Raw genomic sequence first — 12,705 nt, 5'->3', positions numbered from 1 at the left:
GTCCTCTTGTCCCACTGTGACCCTCCTTGACTCTTGTTGCTCGGGTCCCGTTCATTACCTCGTCTTCTGTCGTCTGGATTTTGTGCTTGCCTCTGGAATGTTTTTCTTAGTTTTCACTTTGGTTTCTTCTAGAGTTCAAATTTTGATTTTGTACCACAGTTCTCTGGTTTGATTTACCTCTCTGGCCGTCTATGTTCTGTGCAGTATCAGGAGAAACCTTCATCCTTTGTGAAATCCCTCAGTTCTAATCCTATGACAATGGCCCTTGGGGAGTGGGGAGTGTGCTCACAACGTGCCCATCACCTTCTATCACAACTTGAAGAACAATGTGGCCCATACTAGAGTAATCATGCAAGTCTGGTCAACTCCTTTCTCTTCCTCGAGGGTGTCTATAGAAACAACATTATTAGAAACAAGGTGTGTGTGTGTGTGTGTGTGTGTGTGTGTGTGTGTGTGTGTGGTTGGCTGGTTTGTATATGTCTGTATGCAAGTGTGCATGCCCATGCATGCAAATGCAGAGGTCAGAAAAGGATGTCTTCTATCACTTTCTACTCTGTTCTTTTGAGACAAGGTCTTTCTCAGAACCCATAGCTCACCATTTCTTCTTCAACTAGGCTGGTGGCTAGCCAGTCCCATCAATCAATCTTCCCGGCTCCACCCCCCTCCCCAGTGTTGGGATTATAGGTGCACATGGCCACATTCAGCTTTGTTCAATGGGCACTGGAGATCTGAACTCAGATCCTCAAACATACACATCAAGCATTCTTACTCACAGAACCAATCTTCCCAGCCCCCTGGATGTTATGAACTCTTAGTGATACATGGACTGTCTGGAAGAACCAGGTACATCTAGAGAGAAGGCATGACTGTGTTTGGCATGGCAGATCTTTGCCAGAACTTCCAGATGATCCAGTGACAAGCCCCATAGTCTTCTATTCCGTGCCTTCAAAGAACAGCTGAGATCCCAGCAGTAGGGAGCAGAAGTAGGGTGGTGAATACTCTTTAGAGAGGAAATGAGATGGTAGTGAGTTCCCCAACATTGAAGATATTCAAATATAGGCTGAGCAGTGCTTTCTATACATCAGACTCAAATACCAAAGGGACTTAGACTTCTCTCCATTTATTCAAGGGACTCTGTGTCAGTGAGGAAGCGGGGATGACCCTTGAGCAGATGGCACAATGATGGTGCTCAAGGTGAAGTTATCCAACACCCCCCCCCCCCCCCCCCCACAGTGAACCATCAAGGTGAGTACCACTTTGCGGAGGCAACATCCCCTTCCTACCTGTAGGAAGCGTCCTACCTGTATGTAGACTTCCTTGTGAACCAGCTCTGGTCTTGCCTATTGGGTCAGGCTTCCATTGTTAGAGCAGGGACCACTGTGGCTGGCCACCCAAGCAGGAGGGGCCCAGCCCAAATCTAAAGGCTGCTCTATTTGAGTTTTTCGTCTTTGGGCATCTAGTCTCCTGCTTTTCTAATTCTGTGCTTATGAAAGGGCTCTGTTCTCTCTTGGCCCCCACCCCCCCCCCCTTTCACAGATCAAATAACAAATGCACTGGACAGAGAGGAGCCAGAGTGAGAAAATGCATTTTAATAAAACCCCATTGATTTTTGTGGGTGCGAGTCAAGGGAAAAGGCACCTAAAGAGTCTTCTATCGCCTGCCACCTCCCCCTCTCTCCTGACCTACTAGGGCACTCACACATCGATTGGTTCCCAGCTAATAGATTGTGCCACCCGGTAGGGACCTCTGGGGACTAGCGGGGGAGCTGGAAGAGTCGCTCACAGCAGCCCAACCCAGAGTTAATCAAACTAGCAACAGGATCTCAGGCGCGGCGACGGCGGCAGCGGCGGCGGCGGCGGCGGCGGCAGCAGCAGCAGCAGCGACGGCGGCGGCGGCGGCAAGAGGCAAGAAGAGTAGCAGCCGCGGCGGCAGCATTATGCGTGATTACTGACAGGCACCAGCTGCCGCCGCCGCCACAGCCTCTCAACACTATGTGGACTCTCGGATCTAGAGGCAGATTCCTGACTAATCCCAGAGGGCTGGCCCAGCCTGCGCTCCCCCGGCTGCTAGCAAGCGATGGCCACTCTTGTTAGCCCAAGTTGAAGGAAGCCGGGCTGTGCCTGGGAGCGGGGAGAGGCTGTACACTCTTCAGAAGCGCGGCAGAGGAATGAACTGAACAGCAAACATGTATGGAAATTATTCCCACTTCATGAAGTTTCCCACCGGCTTTGGTGGTAAGGACCTCCCTGGGGCTTCACCGTATGAGTGGGAACCTGTCGGGGAGAGGCAGGGAGGAAACAGGATAACGTAGCTTGGAATTGGAAGGCGGGCATGTATGTTCATATGCATGTGCAGTGCGTGTACCGCGTGTTTCGCGGGTGCTTATCCGTGCAGAAGAGTGAATGGTCCCAAGGTGAAGGCATGTTTGCGTATCAGAAGAAGGGCCTGGGGTATTCCGAGAGTCTAAACCAGCGTGTTGGAGAGGGTCTGAAACAAAGATAAAGAGCTCGTGCAACCCCACATGTCCTGTGGGTGTGAAAAGTGAAACAGTGAGGGACATTGCTAAGATGTACCTTTTATTTAATGTGTAATGAGAGGGAAAAAAAAAGTGATGTGAAAGGTTTTGCTTGGGCAAAAAGTGCTGGAAATACTTTACAACACGGGCGAGGTTGTTTTTACTTAAAAGCTGATCTCTTTACAATTGGATTTTCAAAAAGGAAACATACCCCTTTAATTTGCCACCCTGCTCTCCTCTCTGCGTTTCCCCCTTTTGATTTGCTAATAGCCTCCTCTCTCCTCCCCTGCTGCTGCCCCCAATTCCACAGCAAGGGTTGCTGTCATCATTTCCGCTCTGGGGGTCGAGATCTAGGGCTGGGGGTAGGGAAGGCCAGGCTCTGAGACCGAACCTGCAAACTGAGGCTCTAAGTAGCCACACCAGGCAGGGTTGTCACTCACTCCCCAGGAGGCTGAGTTCATGGGCTGCCTGCCCAGGCACATCTGTCCTGAGGACCCCCTCCCTCCAGACACAGGAGTAGTCCAGACACCCAACCATGTGTAAATGCAACCAGCCGTCAACCCAACTGACTTCTCATGTGTCTGGTTGGTGGCATGGAGTTCATATTCATGGGAACCAAAGTCAGAGGCTCTACTCTATGGATTCTGGCAGGCCTGGTAAAGCAGACAGATTTGCAAGGTCTTAAGAAGTGAAGTCCCTGCTTGCTTGACCTCCTCTATGAACAAGAGCCAATTTATCCAAAGGCCTGGGAAGAAAGTTTGCCACTTTACTAGACTGTATCCTCTGTGAGGCATTGTGACACACGACTGTCCCTTGTTTGGAGGCTTTGGGTGAGGGGTGTCTCATTCCTTCAGAGTGCATCCAGTGACTGTACGAGGCAATCAGGGGCCAGGCACCTGGAGATTGAATGTAAACGACACACTACCCTTTGCACTGAGGTAGGTTCCTTAGATAGACACAGTAATGCTGTGCTGTGTACAGTGGCCGGAGCATTAGAAGACTGGGCCCGGGGGCAAGGGAACGTGGGAATGGGCCCATGGTAAGGCTCAAGTTCTTTGGACCAGTTTGATGGCTGAGATTGGTGGCCGATAATATGATCTGATATGAGGCTTCCAGGTTGTGGTTGAGTCCTTCTCCACGCCCATCTCAGTGCCCTTTGGGGCTGAGAAGAGCTTTACCCCTTGCACATGAGCTTGATTGTTTATCTTCAGCCCGATTCTTTAGACCCTCAGGATCTTCGGGATGATGGCTTCAAAACGGAAGAAGAAAGAGGGACTGACTAGTCTAAGATTCCTTGGGGGCTGACTGCTGGAACTGTGAAATGGTAGCAACTGAAGGGCCTCAGAGAGTCGAAGACGTCTCATTTGGATAGATACCAAGCTGAGGCCTAAAAGAAGGCCGAGATTAGTCCAAGGGGATGAAGGGTAGAGTCGCAAAGTGCTTCCAGAAATGCAAACTTATAGTAGAATTGCTTTCACCTGATGTAACAGACAGAAACACACACACACACACACACACACACACACACACACAGAGAGAGAGAGAGAGAGAGAGAGAGAGAGAGAGAGAGAGAGAGAGAGACAGACAGACAGACAGACAGAATGAGACTGTTGACTTTGGTCCTTAATTTTCCATCATTTATTTGTGTGATCTCAGGCAAGCTACTGAACCTCTCTAGACCTTCTCACCTTCAATCTCTAAAGTAGGATTTGTAATCTCATTCTTAGAGTTTTGTTTTGAGAATTACATGAGATGGCTAGCACATGAAAAAAAAGTATAGTCTGTACATTTGGTACCAGGTACAAATTAATATTTCCATCCCTCCCATTTTGCTCAGAAGCCAACATGCAAATCAATTTAAATACCAGATATTACTGTAGAAGAATGAATTGGGGATCTGGAAAAACAATGTACAACTAAATCTGCAAAACCCCACACATTTTGCTGGCTTCAATTTTAATAAATGTGGAGGCTGCAGTATTTAGAGTAATTGTTATATCAGATCTGATATAACTCGGGGAAGGGTTGTTGGAATGCTTGCTTCTAATGATGCTTTTTGTTGTCATCCCTGAGAAGGAATGACGTACTTTGCTGGTTCTGTTGATGTTTTCCATTTTGTTTGCATGAGCCAGTTAAGAGGAGGCCTATGCTCAGAGCCAAAGGACTCTGCTCCTTCTGTACTAAGAACCTGCAATGCAGGAGGGGGATCCGACTGCAGGCCCGGGAAACCTGGGGACATCACCTGCAGCCATCATGCCTCTGACTTCCTAATACAGTGCAGGATTACTCCTGCCTTTGCACATATTGGCAAATAGAGTCACAGAAGGTTCCGGGGTCCTGTAAGAATCTCTAGAGCAGCAGCAATATCGCTGTTGGAGAGTAACATTCATGTCTGGGCCATGCTTATGATGTGGCTGAAGTCCAGTGCCCACAGAGACCTGCAAAGTGCCCACTCTTGGGCTTGGACTCTGCCCTGGATGGTAGGAGAACAATTTTCTCCTTCTTGGCTAAGTCTTGGGTTTGCCAACTGAACAGGAACATACTTGTTATCCCAGTATGCTTCCCTTAGAAGATTCAAGACAGAGCTTGTGATACCCCATCTAATTGAGCGGTAATCCCAGGGAAGAGAAGAGAAGGGGCAGAGGGTGACAGGGGCCAGCTGTCAGTGTGAGTGATCTTCTGGGGCCAACCCAGCAGCAAGCAGGCTCGCTGACACTGGCCACTCTTTTTTTTTTTTTTTAAGAGAAGAATAACTGAAGGCTTTGGGACTTAAGGACCCTCACAGCTAGAAATGATACAGCTGGCCCCTAAAGCCAGGTAGTCAGGCTGCAGGTGCATGCTCTGCACAGCGGCCGCACAGCTTTTGAAGCTGGCACATTTACTTTGCAAGGGTAGGAGCAGCAGTCCACCTCACTCCAGCCTGGAAAATTGGGGCTGATCGCTAACTGGTGGCTCCTGGCACAGCGGCCTGGCCATTGAGAAATAAACTGCAGAATGGCTTATGACCAGTAGTGACCTCTGGGGCATTGACTGGTGGCTTCTTAGGAACTTCCTGATTTTTAAGAGTCCTGCTCACCTGACCTGGCTTTGGCATAGAAACTGCTCCCTTTCAGCTTGAGAACAGCCACAGAGGAGAGTCATGTTGGCAGCATTTGTGTATGTATGTATACACACATGTGTGTATTTTCCAGAACACATTTTTCCCTCCGCCAATGTGTGGGTGGTTAATTGAAAGCTACCATGGGCATAAGTGGTTAGGGTTTGTGTAGGAAGAAATAACTGTTTATGAGATGTAGGAAGGAATATATTTAGGATAAACTATTTTCTGAAACATTTACAATATTAAAAAGAAGTAGATTGATCAATAGCAGCCAAGAGAAGAAACTATACAAAGATAAATCTCTCACTTCCCCCAAGGTAGACAGCATCGAGGCTGCTGAGAGCTGGACCTTTAGCCCTGGGTGTTTGATGTCAAGGCTACTGAAGGAAGCTGCTGTTTTCCTTTCTGGTGCTTAAGTGCATGACACGGAGTTCAGGAAATGCAAGACATCTATTTTTTTAGAATTCCTGGGCTTGGGTGGCTCTCATGAGATGGTTCCAATCCTCACTCAGTTGTCCTCACAAGAGTGAAAGTAATAGTCAGCATTTACCAGGCACTTGCTGTGTGCCAAGCACTCTCTGGGGCACTACATGTATGTATATGTTAGTGTTCTCTGGGATCCTTGGAGGTAAGATACTACTATCATTTTTTTCCCTTTTTGAAGACAGGAAAGCAGAAGCCTAGAGAGCTTGAGCAAACTGTCCAAGGTCATCCTGCCAGTAAGGAGCAGAGCCCAGGCAGGATCCGAGTCCAGGCGACTCAAGCCAGGGCTGCTGGGCTTAACCTTACACTGAGAGGCCACGCCCAGGGCCAGAGGGAAGGTGGGGTAGGAGGTAGGAAGGAGTCCCAGAAATGAAATGGGTGAGTTACTTGTAAGAACAACTTACATCCCTATTTTTATTATTTAGAACTTAGGGTTCCTAGCGCTTACTTTTTCTCTTTTGAATCACTATAGCAAAAGAATAAAATATCTTCGGGAGGAGGCAGGTAACAAGACAAAGGTTAATCTTTTTCTTTCGCCCTAGGCAGATCACATTTTATTTTACTATGTGCTAGAGTTTCCCATTCTGGGGCAGGGGTTGGCCGGACGGCAAGCAGCGCACACTTTTGCAGGCCACACTGACTACATCTGGGAGAGGTGCTCACATGAACTGTATAGTGAGAAGCAGCTATGGCTGTGCTCCAGCAGAGCTGCTAGTCCCTAGGGGATTTCTCTGGAGAAGTTTTATTACCATTTCTGATTGTTCCTCTGTTAGCTGTGATTCCCAACACCTGGCCTGTACAACACATTTCTTCTGGTTTCTCTGTCATGGAAATGAGTTCTCACAGTCAGACAGCATCCCTTAGGTCATCTGTCCCGACTGTCCAGTGACGGTTGGAGATACTTAGGAAAGCACATGTAGCTTGGCCAGGGTGTAGGGATGGATGCCACCTTCAAACTCATTGTTGTAGTTCCGTTGGAGCAACCCTGAGTGGGCAGGAAGAGGGACATGCAACTAAGCCATGGGGTCCTCCCCTTCCCTGCTGTCCACTTCGAGTGCGTAAGCATTGACCTACAGTTGTAAGGGTTAAATTTTTATTTGAGCATGGAAAATTATAAAAGCTCTATAGAAGTCTGTTCCCCCTGTTTACACAACATTTGGAGGCTGGCATTAAATGTGACCTGAATTCTGTATGTACATGTACCCTCCCAACCCCACCCTCCTTATAAGAGGGATGTCTGTTTTTTTTCTTTTAAGGAATTTTTTATTCATTTTACATATCAATCATAGATCCCCCTCTCCTCCCTCCTCCAGCTCCTCCAGCCTTCCTCCTCAACCTACCCCCCATTCCCTCCTCCAACAAGGCAAGGTCTTCCATGAGGAGTCAGCAGAGTCTGGTACATTCAGTAGAGGCAAGTCTAAGACCCCTCTCCCATTCCCTCCCCATCCCCTCACCCCTGCTTCATCAAGGGTGTGTGAGGTGTCACCCATCATAGGTAGTGGGCTCCAAAAGGCCAGCTCATGCACCAGGGATGAAGCCTGATCCTACTGCCAGGGGCCCCTTAAGTAGGTCAAGCTACACAACTGTTTTGCTTATGCAGAGGTCTAGTCCTGTCCCATGGAGGCTCCACAGCTGTTGGTCTAAAGTTTATGAGTTCCCACTAGTTTGGTTTAGTTGTCTCTGTAGGTTTCCCCACCACGGTCTTGATGCCCCTTGCTCATAGAATCCCTCTTCTCTCTCTTCGACTGGACTCCTGGAGCTCAGCCTGGTGTTTGGCTGTGGATCTCTGCATCTGCTTCCATCAGTTACTGGTTGAAGGCTCTATGATGACAGTCAGGGTGCTCGCTGGGGATGTCTGTCCTAAAGTATCAGACTGTACACTGGGACATGCTGAAATAAACATGACCTGGATTTGATTCCTGGAAAAGCACAGGTTTCAGACAGTCACAGGTTAGCATGTCATTCCAGGGCAGGTGCTCAGGAGGTCGCCATGATGGGGACCTCCTACCCCTGCTCTTCCAGAGCCCTTTGTACCAAGGCAGGGAGGGAGGGACCTTGCTCACTCCTGACTCTGGGTTTCTCACCTTTGAATTAAAGAGCCTCCTGTTGCCCTTGTCAGCTGCTGTGTCTAGAAGAGGGCAGGGAGTGTGCACAGTAAGGGTTTCCAGGTTCAAGGTCAACTCAAGCTCCTGTTAGGATTTTAGAATTAATATTTGAACTCCAAAAATGGAAAAGGCTGTGATCTTTAAGTCAAAAGAACATTTACAAGAAGTTAGAAGACTGGCAAGGAAAGTGCTTAATAAATATTTTAGGCTGTTTGCCTGAGTTTCATTTCTGGGACTCCAGATCTTTGTCTCTCTTTTCCATCTTACTAGTCATGAGTCATGGGAAAGCAGCCTCATGGAGGCCTTGGGGGTCACAGTACCTGTGTTTTCTCAGCTCCAGCAACGAAGAGAGCAGAGCAGAAGTCAGAGAGCAGTGAAGTAGTTCCCTGGACCTAGGAGAGGATGTCTGCTCATTCATTCATTCATTCATTCATTCAACTTAAGGGCTAAAAACCTGGTGTGTGTAGGACCTGTCCCTTGTTGGCCTCCTGGAGTATACACTCGGGCTCCAAATCCTTGAAAACATTTGAGGCTCCCATTGTTTCTGGAAATTTCTCTCAGGCTGAGTTTAAGTGTATAAATCTGAAAAATTCAGGTATTTAGAACCCAAGAACAGATGAAGCCAGGGTAACATTGTATAGAAATATGCTTCCTGTAATGTAAGGTGACTGTAGTCTTTGGAGAAGGCTTTCCTTGTTCAGAGGCTGGGAGAACCTGAACAACCCAGAGACATAAAGGCCATGGTTTAAAGAGCTGTGGTGGGCAGAGCTAATGTTCAGAGACCTCAGCAATGAAAAGTTATTCTGTGGCACCCTCAACACCTTCCTCAGACTCCCGTTGGTACATGGTTAGAAGGGCTCATCGAATACATCGTACCAGAATATGGACCTGGCTTGTGGGATAGACAGTTTTTTTTTTTTTTTTTTTTGTCAGAGGGATCCTCTGGTACATCTCATTTGTTAGGGGGCAACACCATCCCCGTCTGGACCAACCAGGCTTATATTTGGTCCTGGGTAGGAAAGTAGTATGTGAGTAAAACTATCCAAAGAGAGGCAGACAAACACGGGGTGGGGTTAGACCCCCAACTCTAGGGTATACACAGCACTGACTACAGTAATTCACAACAAGCCCTCTTGAAAGAGCCACATGGTCATCGGGAACCTCTGTTTGCTGATCTGCCTAATGGGGATAACCCTGTACCAGACTGAAGCTGGAATGAAACAGACAGTAGCCTCAAGGGGGAATGGTTTTATCTCAAAGGTTTGTCATGGATCCTGGCACACAGCACTCAAAAATGGCTTTTGAAAAAGCCAATAGTTGCTATGGAAATAGCAGCACAGATTCACGAAGAACCCCACGATGATAGGCATCATTTAGTGAGTATGATATGCTTGGTTTGAGGAATCTGAAGACCCAGGGCTTTGCTTGGCATGGCCCTGAGCAGATCCATCTTTGAGCTCATCCCCCTTTAATAAACAAGGTAGTTCTTGAAATCTTATAAGTCTGATTCCTAATCAAAAGCAATATAGTCTTATTAATTTATGAAATAATAAATTAAGAAAGATGATAGGGCACTGGGGGGATGGCCCAGTGGGTAAAAGCATTTTCTGAATGAGTGTGAGGATGTGAGTTGGAATCTTCAGAAGCCACTTGAACTCAGAGTCTCTTCCTGGAGAAGGGAGGAGGAGCCAGGAGAGGGAGGCGGGGCCAGGAGAGGGAGGCGGAGCCAGGAGAGGAAGCCCTTGGGAGAGCCAGCCTAGCAAAACTAACTTCACCACCACCACTACCACCACTATCACCACCATCAAAGAGAGCTTGTCTCACACAAGGTGAAGTTGAAGATTAGCACTTGAGGTTGTCGTCTGGTCTTCACACACACACACACACACACACACACACACACACACACACACACGTGCCTTGGCACACGCGTGCCTGCATTCATATACAAGAATCTGTATACATTCACAAGTAATAAACATTAGGAAAAAACAATCACGGTATGAACTAGTTTGTATTCGCTGATTTAAAAAAAAAAAAAGAAGAAGAAGGTTTGTTAAGCAAATAAGCTGGTGAGAGGAGCGTTGAGCCTATTTAAGATACATCTGTTTTCAAGCAATTTAAAAAGCATAGTCGGAATGTCATTAGCATATTAACGGGGTGTTAATTACAAAAGAGTCTTTTAAAGCAGGTTTTATAGAATCCCACTTAGTAACCATTAGCTTACAGTACTTGAAACACAAACTATTCACGTGTGTTACTTAGAAGTAATAAAATTGTAATTTAAAAGTAATCTGCCAACTTGTCAGGAATTTAAACTGATTTTCCTCTCAATTGATCCAAATGAGTGAGGTTTTGCTATAATTATATATAATGCTGGTAATAATGAGGCTGATTATCAATCTTTCCCTGCTTTTCACCACTCCATCATCACAGATTTTAGGGTGGGAGTGGAGAGAGTTGGGAGGAATGGGGGATGGGGAGGGGAAGTGGAAGAAAAAGAAAAGATGAAAAAAAAAAAAGCACATTCCCCTCCCCCCTCACCCCCTTTGAAGCCCTGGAAGATGCCACCACACAGCCTCTTCCTGAACTGTGCCAGTCTAGCAGAACTCCCTCACTGGCTGGGAAAGGCTGTCTGCCTCTGCAGCCGGTCCCAGCCCCGCAGCAGATCACCACCAGTGATCACCATCATTTTGGCCTCACCCCTACTTCCCTCTCAGTGGCTGTGGACATAGCGCAGGACTGAGCAACCCCAGAGGCAGAAGCAGGGCCATTTCTCCATGTTTTTCATTCCGGACAAGTTCTTGATTATTCTCTCTTTAAAAAAAATCCAGGAAAGGCTTTGGCTGCAGAGGAGGCTCCCTCTCTGGGCTTGCTTCTAGGTGGGCTCCCCATCCGGGGAGTCTTGTTTCTAATACCTTGTTTTCCACACCTGTTAAGACATCCAGCTCTGTTCCAGTTTAATGGGTATAAAAAAAAAAAATCTTTCCATCCAGCCCAGATATTGATGTGAAAGTGCTTTGGAAAATGCCAATAATGATTCAAGTATAGAAGAGGTATCTTAGCAAATCCTAGTACAGGATGGCTCTCCATGGAAGGTCGTGCCGGTCAGGAGTCCTGCAGAAGGGAACCAAAGCTGGGGTTTGGACTATGAAGGGCTGGACTCAGGACTAGTAGGTCCTGTTGGAAGGATTCAGAGTCAGGATTCTGAGAGCTGAATCAAGAAGAAGGAGGCGGGAAGGACCACCTCAGGATTCTGCCAGGAGCTACCATTGTACCATCAGAGGGACTGGGAGGCAGGATTGACCCTCTCAGGATTCTGCCAGGAGCTACCGTTGTACAACTGGAGGGGCTGGGATTAGAGTCGAGCGCTGGTGCCTTGCATAGTATCAAACGCCTTGTTCCCTTGTGTAAGTTGTTGGATCCCGCTATCTCCCAGGTTTCACATCCACACAAGCAGGGACAATAAGAGTGCCAGCCCCTGGCTGGGGATTTAGCTCAGTGGTAGAGCGCTTGCCTAGCAAGCGCAAGGCCCTGGGTTCGGTCCTCAGCTCCGACCAAAAAAAAAAAAAAAAAAAGAGTGCCAGCCCCAAAGTATATGACATGCACAAGAGTATCACAAATAAACCCCATTGATTCATGTAATGAATATGTGCTAATAATATATATATATATATATTTTTTAAAGTACCAGCCTCCAAGGGTTGTTGGCATGAGGCGAGTTAATATATGTAAAGTGTTGTGAACTCTGTCTGGCTCATGGCAATCCCTCAATACTATTAGCTATTATTTTTATTCAGGAGAGGAGACAACACAAAAAGCGTCAGTTAAAGCCCTTCGTATGGCAGTCCCCTGCCGAACTGGCTCAGCAGCCTGCCAGTGTGTTCAGAGCCAAGTAGGGAAAGGATGTGTAAGTTTTCTTTAAACAAAGAACAAGTCAGGCATCGACTATTGTCGATCACATGTCAGCTTAGGCACAACATCTTTCTACTGGATGAAAGGAGGGAGACTCGGGTGTGGGATGGTCCCCACCGTGGGAGAAACCAGAGTGGGGCAGGGCCCCAGGATGCTCCCCCTCACCCCAACTTATTGTGGAGACTCCAGTTCTGAGAAACTGTCCCCTCCCCATGGGTGGGCATTAGCCATTATCAATGGCTTGTGACAAGTCTCCTTGCCCTCCTGAAGAGGGTTGCCAGTGGGAAAACAAACCCTCCACCCTGGCACAGCAGCAAAGGGGTGGGCACGCCAAGCCGTCTGCTCCCTTGTCTGGCCAGTCAGAAAGACTACAGGCTTGACATTTCACTTTCATTGGTGGAGGATTGGTTGCTAAGCAACTCCTTACCTTGGTAAGAATTCTGTACATCTCAGTACTTCTCAACAAGTATCTGTTTCTTTCTCTTCTCTTCTATTTTCTATTCCTCCTACCCGCCTCTTACATACACACACACTTCATTTATTGTTCAGAGATTCCATAGGTTTTGGTTTTGATAACTGTCAGGACC

At 47.5% G+C, this 12,705-nt stretch overlaps 1 protein-coding gene across 1 annotated transcript in view; it reads left to right on the top strand.

Annotated features, from left to right (window-relative positions):
- The first annotated feature begins 1,694 nt into the window (after positions 1-1,694).
- Rxrg (retinoid X receptor gamma) overlaps positions 1,695-12,705 on the top strand; it is a 43,170-nt gene continuing 32,159 nt past the window's right edge. Inside the window, exon 1 of the mRNA XM_036202946.1 lies at positions 1,695-2,234. Within this exon, the coding sequence (XP_036058839.1) occupies positions 2,186-2,234 (49 nt within the window). The 5' untranslated portion in view covers positions 1,695-2,185. The remainder of the gene's footprint in view (positions 2,235-12,705) is intronic.

The sequence above is a fragment of the Onychomys torridus genome, chromosome 11, assembly GCF_903995425.1.
Source record: "Onychomys torridus chromosome 11, mOncTor1.1, whole genome shotgun sequence".
Lineage (NCBI taxonomy): Eukaryota > Metazoa > Chordata > Mammalia > Rodentia > Cricetidae > Onychomys > Onychomys torridus.
This window is presented reverse-complemented; position numbering and strand designations above follow the sequence as displayed.